The sequence below is a fragment of the Dryobates pubescens genome, chromosome 14 (assembly GCF_014839835.1).
Source record: "Dryobates pubescens isolate bDryPub1 chromosome 14, bDryPub1.pri, whole genome shotgun sequence".
In the NCBI taxonomy this organism is placed as follows: domain Eukaryota; kingdom Metazoa; phylum Chordata; class Aves; order Piciformes; family Picidae; genus Dryobates; species Dryobates pubescens.
This window is the reverse complement of record NC_071625.1, coordinates 20,631,161-20,651,349: the sequence shown is the minus strand read 5'-3', so window position 1 is coordinate 20,651,349 and position 20,189 is coordinate 20,631,161. Positions and strand designations below refer to the sequence as shown.

Below are 20,189 nucleotides of genomic sequence, written 5' to 3'. Positions count from 1 at the left end.
TGGGAGGGCTGTTAAAGGAGCTGGGGCATGGAGAGAATCACCAACATTGACAAGACATTAAGTTTGACTCAACTGATCTTATTCGTCCTTCTGATATGTCTCAAAGGGCTTCAAGCACTGCTGAACTTGTCCAATGTTTCTCAAAGTGCTTCAGGTAGTTTACTATCTGATGTACCAGCAGAGGATATCTCACTGAGCAATTTTCTATTCCAGCATTTAGATGCAAACCAAATTCTCTAAGCACAAGTCTAAAAATATTGTAGCTAAATTAGCTACCTGCTAAAAGGAAATGCTTTAATTTAAAAGGTGAATTCAATTCACAACTCATCCCTGCAGCCCCTTCTGGTTGCTAAGGAGTGGTTTTAATGAGAACAACACAGTATGTCACTCAGCCTGATTCTCCTGAGGGCTGGTTTAATTCTGAGCACCAATGCTTCCATCTGATATCACAGACACTTTCAAACTGCCCCTCTTTCAAACTGCTGTCATTTACTTCACTGCCATAAAGGTGTGCTCTGCATCTACTAAGTAGTGTAGTGACCTGCTACTGTCACATCCACCAGCTCCCAGACTAGTAACTTTAAGATTGATTTTCTGAATTTGTATTAAAGGCCATAACTGAAGTTCAGGTGAGCTAAGGAGTCTCCTCCCATTGAATCCTCTGATTGTCCAGTGACATAACAGAAGATTCAGGGTGTGTTTCAGATGTTATAAATCACACATACTGTTTATGTCATTTTGCTGGATTGAAACAGACATCACCTATTGTGTTACTTCTGTGGCTGTTTTCACATCAGTAACAACACAACTTTGTTTGCACTCTCTCAAGAGAACTGACAAAACCTGGATTTTGGAAACTGTTTTCAACAGCTCTCTTTCTGTGGTTTTGTGGCACTTAGGAGAGGTAGGTTGATTTCTAGATGGTAGGAGATGAGACTATTTCTTCTAAAGAAACTTTTCTTCTGCAGATGTACTGGGAATTGAAAGACTCAAAACCTACAAGGATCTCTTGAATCATCTATCTCCATGTGAAAAAAAAGAACTCCTTTACAACACAGCTTCTCATCTCTTGGAATGAGAAATGCGAATCTGGGCAGGGAGGAAGCAATGGCCCTTGTTAACATGATGCAGCAGTTTTCATACACAGTAATTCTTCAAGGAGAGGACAAGTGGCTGCCAACCTGAATGAGTTCAGCTGCTGGTTTTCTTCTTTTCTCAAAATGTTTTTGACGATGTTGCTCCTGGACCTTCAGCGCCAGTCCCGAGCCCAAAATACCCTGAAAACATAGTGATGCAAGATTTTAGAAGTTTCTTACTCAGAAAAAAATGGATCAATTGTGAGAGCAAACAAGTCTGTTGGTGGAGATGGAGATGGCTATGTAGAACCTTTGCGCAGTACAGCATGCCTTTCCTGCTGCTCCACACAAGACATGAGATTGTCATAATCCTCTAAAGGGCCACAGGACATACCAAATTCTTCTAAGGTCACTGGAAGGCTTCTTGAATGTCTACTGGTTTTCCAAGCTGGAGGTGTCCATGTGGTATATTACTCTCCCCTCAGGGTGAAGTGATACTGTGTTTGTCTGACAAAAAGAGTTATACTTTGGAATTGGGTGAGTGGGAATTCCCATACTCTGTTGCATTCTTTCCAAATCTTGATCTAAAGAAAAAATATCCTAAAATCTGGACTTGGGATTGTTTCTGTTGCTATTCAGCCTATCTCACCCAGATCATGAGGACTTTGCAGACAAGGTAAATACTTGGCCCATGTAACACAAGAGAAGAAATGTACTTTCAAAAGCAATCAAGAGATAATTTCTTAGGTAGCCAGAGGAGAATTCACCTGTTTCAATCAAAAATACCTATACTGTCACCTGCTGTCTGGGTAGAAACAGCACTTTCCTTGGTGGTGTTAGAGATCACTGGTAGGACAAGAGGGAAACAGGTGGGATGAAATGTTCTGCAGACCTGCACTGGTTGTAAAGGATATCACTGCACTCAGATGTAGATCTCTGCCTTGCAAGTGTTTAGACTGGGTGAGATGGATCCAACTTTAATTATTAAAACAAAAGACTTCAAATACACATTGTGTAGCTGTGTCATTAAAAGTAAACTAACCCAGGCCAGGGTGTAGGCTCATGAACTGTCCTGGTATTTCCCAGCCTGTTCACTTGCCAGATTTATTTTATCCTGTGCAGGACAAAACTATCTGTCTCAGCATTGTCTTGGACAATGACCACATGTGTTTTGAGGAGTGATGGTGTGACATATTATTCCCATCAGGCTCCATGCAAAGTTGGTAAGAAAGGAGTTTGATTTACTCCTATAGACCAGCCCAAGTGTCTGAATCACATTTTAAAAAGGGATTTTTGATTCCACTGATAGTTTTTGATCACTTTACCTTCATTTTCCAAGTGCACAGTACTGGGCTATGGCTAACAGAGTTGGGGAAAGGTACTCACTGCCGGAAGAGCAAAGAAAGACACTCCAATGAGAGAGAATGTAGCTGCAATCAACCGTCCTTCCCATGTTTTAGGGGTCTTGTCACCATAGCCAATTGTAGCAAGGGTGATCTGTGGACAGAATCATCAGGATTTCCCATGAGAAGAACAAAGCCAATGGTTCTGCTTTAAACATCACTATGAAACCTGCATAACTCACTTAGATCTATGAGTGCTCATGCACAGCTTCTTGAAACAGGACCTTGATGATGGGCCAACCAATTTTTTTTTTTTTTTTTTAATGGCATGATAGTCCAGAGGCATTGCACCAGGGAGGATAGCCTAAGTCTTAAAACAGCTACCTTTGCTGAAAGGAAACTCCTTGTGATACAAGAGGCAAGACCTCTAGTTCAATATTGTATCACCAATGGAATTCTCTGAGCGATTCTTGAGTGTGGTGCATGCAAGACACAAAAGAACTGTTTATTCTCTCCAAAGATATTTTGGACTTGTTAAATTTCATCCCATTAATCACTGTTCAATGAACCAGACTATCTAGATCCTTCTTTGCAAGGCTTCCTGTTCCTTAGGAGAGTCAACAGCGTCTCCCAGTTTGACCAGTTCTGGTTTTGCCATTTTCAGATTGATGTGGCACCCACAGGCAGGATACTGCTGTCATGAGAGCTAGATCTCCCACAGGAAAGACCTAATCTCTGCTACTCCAGTCATACACAAAGAGACACTCCCCTAAAAGAGAGGTTTCCCAGAAGCCACTTACCAGTCCCCACCAAAGGGCATCTGCATAGGTTTCAAACTCCTCCTTCATCTCCACTCCATTAGCATCCTTTTCAGGAACATCTTTTTCAACCAGATAAACAAGAAACGAGGACAGGATGAGTGTCAGGAACCCGATGTACCAAGCAGTGATGAGTTCCTGCAAAAGAAACAGATGGACAATGAAGAGCCTGAAAGCTGTTTCAGTACCCACAGTGACAGACTAAACAGAGAAGGGAGAAGCACTGAGGATAACAGCAAAGCTGTCACTACTGGCTTGGTCACGGTTCATGACTAGCCCAGCTCAGCACTTACTGGGAAATAATGCAGAGATTTACAAGAATTAGCCCTTACATGGCATCTTCCTTGGGAACAGCTTGGAGCAATTGCAGTTGTAGTTCTGCACAAAGCTGTGTTAAGGTCCATGATACAAGGCTCTCTCTCTTTGACCTTGACTTTTCCCATGCTAGCTGCCCCTAGTCTAGGTCAGTCTTGGCAAGCCAATCAACAGCTCCTCTCTCTCCCTTCCTTCAGAGACAAGGTTGCAGAATGCACTTCCTTCTTTTTTTGGTAAATAATGACAATGTGCTCCTCCCCATCTCACAACCTGACCTTGATTTCCTGTAACCCTGCTCAAGTGATAGTGACCAGTGGTGGTCATAATAGATGTGCCTTTCTGGTCATGTGGATTCAAAGGAGACAGATAGCAACACAATAGTCAAGAGCTAACTTCAGCAATGAGCCCATTTAAATTCAGTGCTACTCCACATCTGACAGTTTTGTCTGACCTTGTCCTCTATGCAGTCAATAATCAAGCGCAGCTTGTCATCAAACTGATGTTTTATCTCAATAAACATACTGCTGCTTCTCTCTTACAGGTGAAATGCACACTCCATCCACAACACACATCAAAGTAGGTTCTACCACAAATAATGCTTTCACTATGAACTCATGTAATAAGAACAGAACTTCAAAATCATCTTTATGAAAACAAAACCTGACCTCCTTTGTTTCAGAGAACTATGTTTTCTAAGAACTGTTTTTTCTTGGGAAAAAAAAAAAAAAAAGAAACAAAGTCAAAAACATGGTAGCTGAGAATTTCATAACTGAGTCTTGAGATAAGTCCATTTTCTTGGCTAGTTTCTGGGATGCAATCACAGAAATAAGTTTGTTGGCTAATCTTGCTATCAAAATTGTTTCTTTAGTATCTCCAGTAAAGCAAAGTCCTCATAACCCATTCTTATCTCCCTCACACAGCTGTGGTCTAATGGGGGGGAGGAGGGGAATCAAACAAGGATCATTTGAATGAAATCCCACAAAATGAAACCTTAAACTTTTTCTAAACAATGTATGTGGCACAGAGGCTTACTTTGCTATGTGCACAAATGGCTGATCCCAAAAGCTTCCATGTGCCACCTCTCCTGTCCATTCGGAGCATCCGTAGGATCTGGAGGAAGCGGAGGCTTCTGAGAGATGTGGCCAGAACATTTCCCTGGTTCCCAACAGCAACCACTGGCACTGAAGCAATCAGCACAAAGATATCTGCAAGGTGAAAAGAACAAAGCCTGCCAACAAAAGTGGTCCCATCACCTGCTTCTTCATCCCACCTGGTTGTGCTGCAAATTTCCCTAGGCAAATTTTTAAGCTGCCTGAAAATGCCTTCTCTTGCCAATCTGCACCTGCCACACAGTCAGCATCGTACACAGAACCCACCAGAAAGCCTCATAATCTGCTTACAGATCAATGCATTGGATTTGAGACACTTTCTGAGCTAGATTAGGGGATGCAAAGAAACAGTGTCCAAATGATGACAGAAAAACAGCCTGAAATTCATCTGTCCCACAGGGACACCATAGTGAACAGTTCAGTAGAAAACAAATTCAGATCTTGCTGGTGCATCTAGTGTTTTGGGCTTTTTGGCTGAGTTTTCCCATTAAAATCTCAAAGTCAGTACTACTATTTCTGGTAAGAACTCACAAGGCCAATTTGCTGATCAACTGAAGAGGTTTGAAATGCAAATCACATCTCTTCTTCTTGGTTTATGACTTTTTGCTTTATTTTCCACCTCCCCCCTTCCCCTCCCCCCCCCCCCCCCCCCCCCCCCCCCATGATATCAAAAGGCTTCAGGTACTCTTCAGCCACTCAGTTGCATAATTGTCTTCATGTTCTATTTCCAGATGAAAAGAGTGGCACTGGATGGGTCTCAGATTTATTCAATCATTCTCAAAACAAACTCATGCCAGTGACAACCCCGAGAGGATATTAATAAATCCAGTGGGATCTTTCCTGTTATTTACTCAGATATCACTCAATATTCATTCTCAGAAGTGAGATGGTGCTTCTACCAAGAACATTAGACAGTATGAATCCCACTTGCTCCCACCATGCTCTACTACTTTCACAATGCTATTGGAAGTAAAAGAAATATTTATACCGCAGTAGCACGTAAAGGAGTGTTATTAAATTGAAGATAGAACAGATGTACAAAGAAAATTTGTTTCAGTTTGTTCTACCATTTAAACCCACAAGATGAACAAAAGGAGAGAGAGGGAAGAGAGTAGCCTGTGTTCATATAACTGCAACACCACAGCTCCCCAGAGCGCTCTGTGCTGTACAAATAAAGAACAAAAAGCTAGTGCTTCATCTGAAGGGCATCAAAATAAAGAAGGGAGTCCTGCAAACAATGAACTAATGTGGATATTTATGACAGGTGCTCCTAAATGTTGACTTCTTGGTTTGTGGACATAACAAGGAGTCTTAGGAGGGATTCAAACATGAATAATGAGTGGCTTCATGACAGTTGTAGGCAGTGCCTCCTGAGGCTGAAAAAGAACATGGATGAAGTCACAAAGATACTTGTTTGCAAATGTAGTCCAACATTATGAAGGTAAAAGACAACATCTGAATACGAGAGAGCACTGCAGAAGATGACACCTTGTAGGGATGGCATCTTGTAGGGATTTGAATTGAAATTGAAGGCAGACACAGTATATTTTGGGATGAGCTTCAGGAAAATGCATTGAGGCTCAGGACAAGAAAAATGTGTTGGAAGAGTAGAAGGATTCATTTTTTTTCTCTCTTTGACTAGCCACCCAAGAGCATCTTGAATGAATCGTTACTGCCAAGAACTTCGAATAACTGCTCCCAGCAGGAAATGGGCAGGAATAAAGGGCAGTCCTGATTTTAGTACTCTTTGCACTGCCATTTGGTAGTTTGACATCCCCCCACAACTGGCTTAGAAGGAAAACAACATAGTGAGGAAAACAGCAGGAGAGAGCATGTGCTTACCCAGCATGCACAAAGGCTTCCTGGCAAATTTGAGTCTCCCCCTCCATCCTTTGTATCGACAGCAACATCCAGCAGCCCAGATTCTTAAGGCAAACTCTGCTCCAAAGATGAAAATGGCAAAAGTTTCCTGTACCAAAGACACAAATTATGTTGTTAGACTTGAAACAAGTTTTTGCAGTAATTCTGGACATTTGGCAATAGCTGAAGGGAATAGATGAGATGCACACGTTGTGGTATGTGTCTGTGAGTGAAAGAGAAAGGAAAAACAGTTGGAAGGACAGAGACTAACGACAGAGGCAAGGCAAAGTGGGACACAACTTTACAGCCGTCTAAGTGCTCTGCAAAAAGGATGTGAAGTGCTTACCCTGCCTAAATGGAAGGGCAATTACTTCACAAAAAGACCTCCTGTTTAACGTGAAAGAGAAGACACCTGTGAGTGATGGCTGCAAAGTTCCCAGTGCACTGTATACCTACAATCAAGGTTACCCACCGGCAACTCATTCATGCAGCTGTATCTTTAGAGACAGGGACAAGATGCATACAGTATATTCGTAAGGTTATAAATTTAAGACATTCTAAAAGCATATACAAGACAATTTTAAGGCATATATTATCCACTTAAATTTATGGTCCAAACAATAGAATTTTCCATGCTGCTCAAGACCTTTTCTAAGCATGGGAAGGGAATAGGGAGGAAAGCTTCCCTGAGGTGCTCAGTGGAAATGGGCCAAAGGCAGCACGGGGCATATAGTTACTTTTTCTTTCTGTGACTAGCTGACAAGAAGAAAAGGAGGATTTTGTCTGATGTACAAACTGACAGCTGCTAGGGAGTTCTGAAAGTCACTGAGAGCCGCAGAAAAGCAAGCACAGGAGAAGGAAAAATAACCTCAGGCTTCATCAAATGTGAAAAGATGGGTCTGAGCAGGGCAACAGGGACCAAGAGTTTCGCATTCCTTAAGGGATGAGAGTGTTTTCATACAGGCACTTTTTGAGAAGGAGCATACAAGGGGAAATGGCAGAGACGGAGTAGTTCCAGGATCTCAATTTTCATTTCCCCTAAGGATGTTTTTCTACAAGGCCAGGTTAAGTGAGAGGTTGTGATCTCTATTTCATGACAGCTGTGGGAGCAAAGGAAGTTCTTTGTCAGGGTCATTTTCATAAAGTGATTAATATGTCATGTCTACACTTAATGAGGGGCTTTTTCCCTTCCCTAACCCCCCCCCCCCCCCCCTTCCCTGCTTACTGGGAGGCCTACAGAAATACAGTCTGGATCATGAACTCCACTCATTTATAAAACAGGAATACTGGAAATACAGAGAAATGGATAGGTTTGTTGCAAATATATTCTGTCTCAAGGATAGTCATCAGAGGCATTGCTTGTAACAGTTGGAGTTTTGCTATTGGGCACCTTCCTTGAAAGAAATGCTCTGATAGGTAGAATACTGCAAAATGAATAACAATTGTTGAAAGAGCCCAAAACAAGCAGTTTTCAAATGTGCTCAAGTATGGCATGGTCAATAGGAAAAGCATTGATACTTTGATAGAACTGTTAGGCAGATGCTGAAAAAAAACATTAGTTAAAGTTCCTGGTATTTTTCTTCTCTCCTTACTTCAGTTTTACTCAGTCAGTGCAAACAATGAATTGAGGACTCTCCAATAATTAAGTGTACAGTCATTGCTCCAGGATCAACAAAGAAATCTTATTGCATGGAAACTTGGAAGTAAGTTCCCGTCACTGCTGATGAGACTGACTTCAGTTCAAAGACATTACCAGAATGAAACATCCAATCTGCTTACCAGCAAGAGGAGCCAGTCTCCCGAAACAGTTTCATACTCCTTGAAAGTTGTCAGGACAGCTAAGATCAAACATCCCAAGACAATCAGAAACCTGGAATGACATCAACAGAAAAATCATAGCATTGTTACCCCTCCCTGCATTTGCATTGGAGATGTTGCCTATAAAAACCTGTGCGGAGGCCTTCAGGTGATGGCTACTTCCCATCAGTGTGCATCAAGGCAAGCTGTCATGAAGATCAAGAGTTCTCAACCTGGACAAAGGGGGCCTGGAAGTCAAGAAATGATGGCAAGATCTTTAATCAGAATGATCCTGTGACAGACGTGAATTAATTACCTTGGTTGCATTCTTCAGGAAAGGAATGGATGAGATTGCATTTTGGGAAGGGATTGTAAAGTATGGCAGAGGACTGTAATGCTGAGGATGTTTATTTCAAGCTGACATGCTGTGCACTGTGGAAAATGGCACTGCATTTGCAGTGGAATAAATCTACTTGGCACATCATGAGACCTGAGAAAAAGTAAACACCTCAATACAACGCAGCTCTGGCACAAACCCTCCCTTGAAATTTTCAGTGTATTTATTATTTTTTCACCTTTATGCACTCCTTTCTAAGCAGTTGGGGGGAAAAAAGTTTAAAAGAGAAACAATAAAGATGGCAAGGTTCTGCTCTCCAATAAACACAATGTATTATAAATCACTGTCCCTGTGCTATTGCCTATGAGGCTCCAGAACACAGAGATTTGATGGAAAATGTAACTCTCACTACTGGTAAATCCAATTCAGTCCAATCTAAAGTCACATTGATCTGCTTTGTAAATGCATTTCCAGGTTCAAGCTATTCAAAACCTTTTAAACATAAAGAGGTAAGAAGAATCAAGGGAGGCTTCTAAGGAACAACTGTGAAGCAGTGTGGGGAAAGCTCATATTCTAGTACTTCATGTACCTAAATTGTGGGCATTTTAATATGCTCCCAAAGCCTGACCCACAGGAACAGTAGGGCTGAAGGCCATAGCAGGGCAGAAGGCCATGGAAGTATTTCAGAGCTTAGTGAATAATTTGGAAGGACATCTTCATAAAAGCTCTGAACCCCTTGCTTTCATAGCTAGGATACATCAAAGAAATTATAGCCATTAGGTACTGAAATCATCCAGGGAAGAAAGCTTGTTAAGCATCAAACTGTGTTTAGTGTGTGCTACTTGTTTTGAACTTCAATCTGATATCTAGAGTGTGATTTCATTTCTCTCTGACTAAACCCCAACTTCGTTTCACTGGGTAAAATGGGCAGAGTTGACAGCCAGCCATGCAGAGGCAGTGAGTAAGGACCTTGAGGAAGGGAGGCACATGTCACATAATCTGTTTTGGGGTTTTGTTTCCTTCCTGTATAGGGAAACCTAGGGCTAAGGATGCCTGGTCTGAGCACCTGCAACATTTTAAAGCTGGAGTAAAAGTAGAGAGGTGAGCTCCAGACAGTTCCTGCTGCCTTTTAGAGGGGGGATTTCCCCCAAAAGACATCAACTAGCACTCTCAATACAAGGAATGGGCAACAGTGAAACACTTCCTCCTTCACACTGAAGGATTACTTTGCTGCGGCTTTCCTAGCACTAGATATTCAGATTGAAGTTTCCTATGCCAGGTAAATTTCAGATCAGCCATTTTGAGCAAGGTTAGAACAGAAATACATGTGTTTCACCTTGTCCCACTCACCAGCCATGCTCTAGAGCAACAGTTATGTGGTTGATAGGAAACAGTTTTGCAATCCAGAATGTTGGAGGGGGGGTTGTGTTTGTTTGTTTTACCATCTGTGTGTTATAACCACACCCATTCTGCTGAAGACATTCACCAGTTTACTTAGCAATACTGTGATACTCCTGCCAAGCCCTCAAGATTGTCTTGTCACACCACAGCTCAATACAGTAAAATTAATCTCAGTGGAAATGAAGACTTGCTGATGAAGAGCAACTATGGAATTTGCAAGGACAAGACACTGCTGTTCTAACCAGGCACAACAGATAAGGAGGAACCTTGCTTCCTCGATCGGAAGTGAACTGTCCTGAATCAGACCACCCTGAGATATCACCAAGGATGAAAACAAGTTGTAAGATTCCAGAAAACTGGGGAAATTCAGTACTAAACTTCGACTAAAAGTAAGACCTCAGAAAATAATATGAATATGTATGACTATTATGGGAAATCTAATGTATATGCATGTGTTTAAGGAATGGAATGCTGCTACTCTGTCCCATCAGTGTGGAAGAACTGAGACAAGAGTCTCCTTGCTCCCAAACTTGGGCAACTTTGTAATGAAGAATGCTTGCCTCCTGAAACTTAAAAATGGAGTCTTAGAGGGTTTCCTTATGTAGCCTGATTTTATGGTATCACCTTGCTGTCCCCACCTTGTAATTATAAACCCAGTGCCTCTGTGTCTCCCAGACCCATGATCTGGCTAAACTGCATCTCTGTCTGCAAACTGGTGCAAACTCAACCAAAACATGATTCCTTTGATTAGCTATAAACCACCCATGATCTGCCACATTACAGCAGTACCACCACTAATTTGCCATTTAAAGCCTTGAGTTGGTGCTATTTGTTGCTTTCCATTGTAGCCATTTCTTCATATCATGTGGAAATTTGGTCACCCATCAGCTCACAAATATAATTTAAATTACTTAATGAAAAGAAAGACACTCTGAAAAGAGTCCAAGGAAACTGCAAACAACAGCTACTTAAACTAGAGGTGTAAATTTGCAGCAGTTAGTTAAAGATGATGTGCAGACTTTTGTCCAAGAGGAACACAGGAGGTAAGTTAGTAGTGAAATCTTTTGCCTAAAAATGTGAGCGGTTTTACCACTAGAGGGCACCAGTGCTCTACAAAGCAAGGGGATACAGCCTCCTGTTTTCCTTCCCCATGAAGGTGCAGGTGTTCAGGAGATAGCATACATGTATTGGATATGCAAAGAAAGAGAGTGTCACAGAGGTGAAAATTATTTTCCTTGATCATCAAGAAACCCAGATGTTGGCATTAATGAAACCCGGGTGCTGCTTACTTGATTGCTCTGTGCAGCACAGTCCATAATGTGAGCCCCACCATTCCAAGTGAGAGCCCACCCATGAAAACCACAGACCACGCAGGACAAAAAAACCCCACTGAAAACAGAGTGGCAGGGTGAGACTGGGAATTGCGTATGACCACAAATAATTTTAAGGGCAAATCTGAGTAAGGAATGTGGTCTGAATGCCCAGTTGCATGAAGTTCATGAGTGCAGCCCATTAGAAGGTCTCAGAAGTGCAACTCCCTAGCAGAAGCCACAGTTCCAAAACCCACAGAGCAAGGGTCTTGCTCCCTCCTTCAGTACTCTGGGCTGTGCAGGGATAAAGAGCCTCTGTTGGGACATATAGTTGCAACCCATCTTGAAAGGGACAACTATTCTCCCATCACACTGTTTCCAAAGGATAAACAACCACAAGTTAATCAAATCACATCTCAGTAATCTCAGTTATCCTCCCCTAGCATCTGAAATGACAACCGTGTGCAGAGCACTTCATGAATTTTAATCTCCATTGACACTATGCAACCCACAAATTTCCCTGCAGCCTCTTCTGTTTCAGATCCTGGTGTTTACAAAGCCTGTGAGTCTTCTTGCGTCCTCCCTTCTATGGAAGATGTTACAAAGGTGTCTTCCTCCCTCTCTCGCCCCCCTCCCCCCGCAATATCCCTTGCTTAGCAAAGATGATACAAAGGTACATCTTCACCTTGCTGCTTATGCCCATATTGTAGGCATATGCAGAACCTATGCCCGTATTATGGTCTTGCAAACATAAAGACTCTAACTTGCCTTACAGTTGCTGAATCTGTATTGTTCTATGGAGAAGGAACAATAAACAAGTCCATATTGTCCAATTCAGAGGCAGCACTGTGGGTCCAGTGGTTGAGTTTGACTATAAAATCAACCACAGGCAAATCATATGGAAAGAAACTGCTAAAATACCAGAGGATGAGCAGAAGGGACACTAACACTGATTTGAGGAATCAAGGGACAGAAAAGAATAGAGTTTGGAATTTATTCAGTTATAAAGATAGTATCCATGGGATACAGAACACCAAGGGTTAGAAGAAAGAAATAGGGTAAAAGTCAAGGTTCACTAAAGAAAATTGAGTCCTACTAAGCATAAGCTTCCTGTCAGAGAGTCTTTCAGCAGGTGGCAGTCCAGACTTCAAGATCAAAATTAGAGATGCCAAATGAGGATCTGAATTAGGTTCTTCAATTTTTAGAGTTGTCCTTGATATGATTTTGCATCATTTTTTCCACAGCCCATTACATTGTGCCTATTTTCAGTGTTGTGCCTATTTTCAGTATTATGCCTAAGATCCCGATTCATTTCTTGTATGCAGCAAGTATGTAAGCTGCAAACCTTCCAAACCACCAAATGGCAGTGCTCTTTTGTCACAACTAATATGCTATCCTAGTGAATACATCTCTTGTTATTGGAAATCATGTTTCACACTCATATTTCTAATTGTATTATTTTGCTGTCTTAAAGACAGTATTCCAAACCCTATATATATATATAGTTTCATTGATGAGCATCACTCACTGTTTTGTTTGATAGATTTTGATTTATTTTAATATTTCACATTCTCTGTGGTTTTGTTCTATATCTGCTTTCATTTGAAGTTGATGTAATGCAGATCTAGCTGAAAACCTTTGTATTTTTTCCATCTATAGGTCCTTGTCAGGTATCCTGTTCACCAGATCTTTCTTCAAAATCTTAGGAGCAGATCACACAGTAAGTTGCCTACAGTCTGTTTCTAAACATACCAGTCCTTCTGAAGCTGTTATGAGGACTAGAAACATCACAGACAAGTCAAACAATATTTGCATCTGGTGTCAGTTTGGCAATTTTTTGTGCCATGTGACAAAATACTAATTAGAATAGAATAGAATAGAATAGACCAGATTGAAAGAGACCTTCCAAGATCTTCACGTCCAAACCACCATCCAACACTATCTAATTAACTAAACCATTCAACCAAGGACCCCATCAAGTCTCCTCCGAAACACCTCCAATGATGGCAACTCCACTACCTCCCCAGGCAGCCCATTCCAATGGGCAACCACTCTCTCTATGAAGAATTTCTTCCTAACATCCAGCCTAAACCTCCTCTGGTGCAGTCTGTGTCCTCTTGTTCTGGTGCTGGTTGCCTGGGATTAGACTTGCAGTTAACAGATAGGAATGTGTACTTCTAGTGTACAACTCCTGTTGTTTCAATGTAGACAACTCAAAGTGGTCAGAAGCACCCACAGAGACAATTTCCTCTGTATAACTATAAAGAAAGACTCTGTGAGCAGCTCCTGTGGAGATATTTACTGTACAAATCACCTGAATGCTCGCCCTTATGTAGATTTTGAGCGCAATTACAAACATTGCCTTTTAATATTAAATGTTTATTTATTTTTACTACTACAAGAATTAGCCTACCAAGTGTACTAGTCTCCCTCATACATAACCAGTTTTCTCTGAAATCCCTTGTTGTAAATTTAGGTATTGCATCTAAAGGTGTTTGAGAATCCTGCTTACAAAATAGTAATCCAGGCTCTGGGCAGAAAAGCCTCTTGAACAGTTACTAGTAAGAAATCCCTTCCCATGCAACCAAGCATGGATTTCTTTCTATCTACATATCCACAGTGTCATTTCTTGCAAGCCATTGGAATCGCTTCTGTCTTCAAATGTCCTTATGGATCTTAGATATTTTTGCTTGGCTTCATTCCATACTTTCTTGTTTTCCCTTAAAACTTGTGGTCTAGGTTCATTATGTTCTGCCACCTGGTAAATGCTAATGGAAATCTCTAAGATTAGATTAGGAAAATCTGGCAAGGTTTTACCAAATTTTTGGTGTAGTATTCTCAGTGCAATATGGTTTTAAACCTGTGATTCCCACACACTTTCCCAAATTTCAGATTGGAACAACCTTATTTTCTTCAGTTATTGGCTTTTACTCAAAAGGAATAAAAATGAATCTTTTTCTCACTGTACTTTCAGTTGCTTTCTATTCCTACTCACCATCTTTTTCTCTGCATCCAAACTTCAGCTTTCACAGAACATCTGCAGTATCTTGCACTGATAGTTTTATGCTTGCTAATGAGATGCTTGCAATGGGATTTTTAACACACAAAAAAAAAAGGAAAAAAAAAAAAGAAAAAAAAAAAAGAGGCATCACCAAATATTTGAGAACAGCTCTTCAGAGAGAAGGAAGTGCCTGCCTGATTTTCACAGACTTGGGAATATTTACTGGTTAATATTTAGATTCTTGTATCTCTGCTCTTCCAAGCAATAGGCCAGCTAATCTTACAAAAAACCAGTACTGAGATGAGGGCTACAGGAAAAATACAAAACCTTTGGGAGGCTACAAATGTGCACTGTGCAGAAGGGTGAAGGGAAGGACACTTAGAAACTTAGTGAAGATCCCAAAGGCAGGAAAAAGTGGCGAGTGTTGCAGGTAGGTATGTTCTAAGTTTCCTCTTTCTCTGAGTCCTCCATTCCACTGAGTACACACAAATGAGCCTATGCAGGAACCCTTGGCTCAGTGCCATCATACAGCAAGGATAGGGTAGAAATACCATGCTTGTTAAGATGAACTGCACTCCTGCTCTGCTGCAGTGGCAGAGACAGAAGATTCTCTACAAGATGCTGGAGGAAACCCTAGGAAGTAAGAAAAAATGCCCAAAAGATTGCTGGTCTCACTGACATACCAGCTGACCTGGCAGCTGATGAAATGGTAGCCCAGGATGATACTAGCCATTGATGACAGAAGTGAGAGATATTGTCCCTCTCATAGTATGAAGCTGAGATAGAAAAGTCAAAATGCTTACTCAGGCTAGCTTTTTATGACCTTGGTCTTTCATTGGCAGCAGTGCCTCTGGACAGGCTTCACTGCTGCTTTCCTAAGTTTGGAAAACTTAAAAAGTAGGATCTAAGAGAAAGCTGTGCTTCACAAGTGCAGAACAGCTTTTAAATCGGATGGTTTCCCTCTACTGTTGCCCATGTACATGCCAAAAGCCTACTTAAGGCTTCCTCTTCTTGCTTTTTTCTTCAGGTCCACTCCTAAAAACCTTTTGTGTCAGCTCCCTGTGTATCACCACTGCCAGCTTCCTCAGGGAGTTTGGCATGCTGGTACAAAATATTTGGATCAGCAATGTCAGACAGCATGAACACCATCAACATGGATTTTCTCTAGGGGACATTTCAGAACAATGGCTTGATGCATTTCCCAGGTTTTCTGGCATGAGTGTGTAAAACAGCCCAGAACACTAAAATTTCCTGACTGATTTTTCTCAGCTTGGAGGACAGGAGTCATCTATCAAGATTACATTTCCGTCTTGTCTCTGACAATAGTTTTGAAGATGCTCTGAAAGAGCTAGCATACATAGGTTACAAGATGAGGCCTAGACATAGGTGAAAGTCTGCAGAAGCAAAGGATGAACTGTGACAGCATTAGCTACCAAGAAGTTAGATGTCTTGTATCCTCCTGTGGCTTGAATAAGGACAGAAAATCTGACTGTTGCAGCTAAATATTGCGAGTTGCTCTGTTAGTAATTTTAAATTCCATATTTATATTAAGTGAAAAACATTGGACTGAACTATTGTTTGGGGCTTTTGTCTGTCATGACTAGTATGCCTGTCCATAAGCTTATCTATAGCTGTCAGCATGCTGGTAATTGAGTTGAGATATATAGACTAGGAAACATGGTGAGCTGTGTGGCACAGCAAAGCAGGAACAGCAGAGAGACAAACTGCATTACCCAGCAGCCCCAACTGCACTAACAGCAAATAAAATGAGTTTCAGAAATGCTTCTAACAGGACATTCTCCAAAGGACATATACAAATTTGTGTGAAGCCATTTGAAGGTAAATTTAAGATACACACGTTGGTTTCTGCTAAATTTTGTGAAATACAAGTATAGGACATTTGAAAGTCAGCCTGTAATTCTTCAGTCAAGCGTCCAGTTTTCAGCAAAAGAAGTGAATTTAGTATATAAGGAGCCTAAGAGAAGAGTATTAGTTATTCATGTCAATACTAAAACTTCCTGAGTAGGAATTTCCAGGATGATATCTTTCAAAATGTCACAAATACTGTTGTGTCCAGAGAGATGAAAGATCAAGGTATCCACTTCTAAACATGACAAAATCTCAGGCATACTCACGAATTAGCATCTCTCACACAGACATACACTAATATCTCCACAAATCCTTCTAATTTCTTTAAAAAGAAGGAGAGGGATGAGTTATGTTCTCTCAAGGAATTTGTAGAGAGTGTCAAAGAATGCAAATCTAGGGTTTCTAGGTAGGGAAGTGATAACATAAATTCAGTGTTTGCTCAGCCAGATTCCTACAGTGAGCTGAAAAGATAATCTTTACCCAAGACTTTGATCTATTTTTGAGTTTTGATAGGTTTAGATTTTTTTTCCTTTTTTTTTTTTTTGACCCTACATTACAGAAGAACATAATTTTTAAACAATGCCAACACTTCCACCCTAAACTAGCACTTTCAGACAGGTGGGATTGCAAGTGCAGAAATAGTTTCCACTTTGGACTGTATCTTCTTTGCCTGCGCCATCTCAAACTCCATCACACACTCACCTTTATATGTGAACTTGAGGATTTTATGCAACAATCTCAGTTTTCAGATGGAGTGGGACATTCAATAGAAAAGTTGCATGGCACCATTCCCAATGGATTCTTTTGCATGGTTAAAGGTTTGTGGCTGTGAAGGGAAGAGCTACATGGCTCCACTTAATTTGCACCCCACAACAACACTATCAGTACACTTCAGGTCTATGTAAGATTTTAGTATGTGTTCTATTATGGGCAACGAAGCTTTCCTGCATTTTCTAACAACTCTACAGAGAGCTCTATCATTTTGCACCTGAGGTGGACACAGTTATGGCTACAATGCAGGACACTTGACTCAGGACTTTTCCAGCTAAAACCATGAAGCATTACAGCTAGAATCATCTTTGTCTATGTGACACGCTGCACATCAGTTTTCCCTGAACAAACTGGTCTGTAGCCTATGACCCACTCCCAAATCCAGTGGTGCCACAAAACAAGCTCACATCAATCAGTCAGGAAAAGGCTTCTTATTGTGTGGAATGCAAAGTAGATGAGCTGCTCTCACTTTGTTCACAAGGAGAGAAGAAGAGCAGAAAATTCCTATGCTAAAAGATACCAGGATTAAACTCATGTTACAGCAGTTGTGGATCAAATAAACAGTGGTGGTGTGCAGGAATGCTTTTTCATGGGATTTACAAGTCAACATAGACAAAATACTATGTTAATAGATAGACCCAGCTTCCCAACAAACTAAACCAGAATTTTTTTCCACTTTGACTTGATAGTGTTCCTATAAAGCTTTTATTACATCTCTTCTTAATAACTTGTTAAAAGAGTCTGATAAGAGGGGCAGAACGTGAATTTCAACCCTAAAATATCAGCTGGTACCTTGATGGTTTAACAAATGACAAGATATGGGGTCTGGATAGAAATGTGAGGGGGATGATCAATTACTTAGAGGTAAATTCCTTTATAATAGTGATTTTTCCAATGTCTTGTATTTAAACTAATGAGAGTATGCCAATAACTCTAAAGCCTTTGCTTACAGAGGCTGTCATGTGGAATTTCTGTAGGATCTCAATCTCTGCAAGAGCTTTGAAGGATCTACAGTTCTCATTGTGTTCTAGGTGCATGGTGCTAACGGAGCCATTAAGAGCAACACAGGAACAACAAAAGCATAGAGGAAAGGTAAGTTATACATGTTACTTTTTCACATCCAGTTCACATTGATTATTAAATTATGAGTTGTGTTAGCAAGTCAAATGAATCACATCCTCTTTGAAGGTGAACTTTGGATATGCTCTTTAGAGGTCATTGTATCCTCAGAACTCCAGTTTACACAACTAAACAATAACAAAAGCACATGCTATTTGTACCTACCTAGGTTTAATGCTATTTTAAAGTATTTCTGCTGCTTTGCATTACCATAAGCAATTAACCAGCATTTAAAATTCAGGATGATCATCTGCAAGCATGTGATATTTCATTTGAAGACTGAAGTCTTTGGAGGAGGTTATCAGCCTTTTCCAGACCTGCACAATTTTATTCCTGAAGCGTTTCACCAGCATCTGCAACAATGCTTCTCAACACAATATACGATGGCCCTTTTGCTCAACGGATTCATTAATATCTCAGATTACATCATTCCTGTTCAACCTGACAGTTTCAAAGACAATTTTATCAAACCTTCAGGAAAAAAATGGCAATATGGAAGGAAAAACTTGTAATTGTTTTTCTTTGAAGAAAGAGCTCTATTTAGTTGAGCAAGTAATTTGAAATGGCACAGAATTGAGCATACGTAAGTACATTTAGAAAAATCAGACCCATTTTGCAGTAATGAGAAGTTTTGCATGCAGGATACAATCTAGCAAAATCTGTGCTAAGCAGCTCTGTTGGGAATCATGTTTTTATCTGCAAAGAACAGGAATCTGTTTCTCTCCTAAATGGAGGAGATGGTGTTACTGAAGAAAGGCCTTCTATAATAGAGGAATATTGGGCACAGTGGGACACAGCATTGACACAACTTTCCTATTCTTATTTGACATTCATCGGAACAGGAATTCCTATTTCCTATTCCTATTTCCACCTTCTTCTGTTGCAGCATCAGTGCAGAGAGTGGCTGGAATCTCAATGTAATGATGACTCTCTAAATGTGGCAGGTTTTCAGCACGACAGGTCTATGAGGCTTCAGCCAATACAGCTCACTGAATGAGTTTAACTGTCCTCTAAGCCCCACAGATTATACCAACTAGATTAGGGGTCTGGTATGAATTCAAAAGTTCAAATTCAGGTCTGGCCTGAACCAGGTTCAGAAGTCTGGTCTATACTCAAAGCAGTCCATATTATTTTATAAAACAGGAAATTATGGAATGGGGTAAGAGTGCTCTTCCAGCACTGAGAACAGGTCTCCAATGAGAACATTTCCACTGGTTCCAAGGAGCACAGGAATTCAGTCTTATCCTTTTGCCAGTTAAGAGTTCTACTTGCTTTTTGTTTCAATAAAAAATGGTACAGATGCAGGTACATCACAGGCTGGGATCCACTTCAGCTTATTGCAGACATTGACTGTGTCAATATCTGCATCTCAGCATGCACAACTCACTTTAAAGCAGTTGGGAAAACTGAGGACCTTAAAAGTATGATTCATTTGCCCTATTTTAGGTACCTACTTAAAGAGGAGATGAGCTATGTATCAGAAGTGCCTACTTCTCCAACTGGAAAAAGAGCCCCAGGTGACTCGGACAGATGAATCTCATTCGCCATATCAGATAACCACTCATGAATCAAACCTAACATTCTTTTGCAGTGCTTGGAATGATAAAAAAGGAAGCAAAAGGAAGAAAAGTTTCCACTGGGCCCCAGGGCACACATGTCTAAATACCACCTTTACCAATAATGGGGGGGAAGGTTTTTTCTTATTCATGTCTTACAATTGTAACCATAGTGGACTCGATGATCTCAAAGGTCTCTTCCAACCTGGTTAATTCTATTCTATTGCTTTCCATTCCATTCCATTCCATTCCATTCCATTCCATTCCATTCCATTCATACATAACATGTTTGACTCTCAAGTATTTGCCAGTGTGCATACTGAAGAAATGTGAGATCAAGCCAAAATTAACAACCTTAGAAATACCCTCTGCACACAGTTTTTACTCTTGAAAGTGCATGTGTTCCAGTCAAGACAACTATTAAAGTTATAGTTTCTAAAGAACAAAAGCTTAGTTTCTCCTATGAAGGTAATGTTATTTAGAGACAAGTTGAAGAAACCAAGTAGT

General features: G+C 40.7%; 1 protein-coding gene across 1 annotated transcript in view; it reads right to left on the bottom strand.

Annotated features, from left to right (window-relative positions):
- KCNQ3 (potassium voltage-gated channel subfamily Q member 3) overlaps positions 1–20,189 on the bottom strand; it is a 177,835-nt gene that overhangs the window by 23,439 nt on the left and 134,207 nt on the right. The window contains exons 2-7 of the mRNA XM_009901996.2: positions 8,301–8,391; positions 6,504–6,630; positions 4,585–4,757; positions 3,220–3,375; positions 2,463–2,573; positions 1,182–1,277 (exon numbers count right to left, since the gene is read on the bottom strand). Coding sequence (XP_009900298.2) covers positions 1,182–1,277; positions 2,463–2,573; positions 3,220–3,375; positions 4,585–4,757; positions 6,504–6,630; positions 8,301–8,391 — 754 coding nt within the window. The remainder of the gene's footprint in view (positions 1–1,181; positions 1,278–2,462; positions 2,574–3,219; positions 3,376–4,584; positions 4,758–6,503; positions 6,631–8,300; positions 8,392–20,189) is intronic.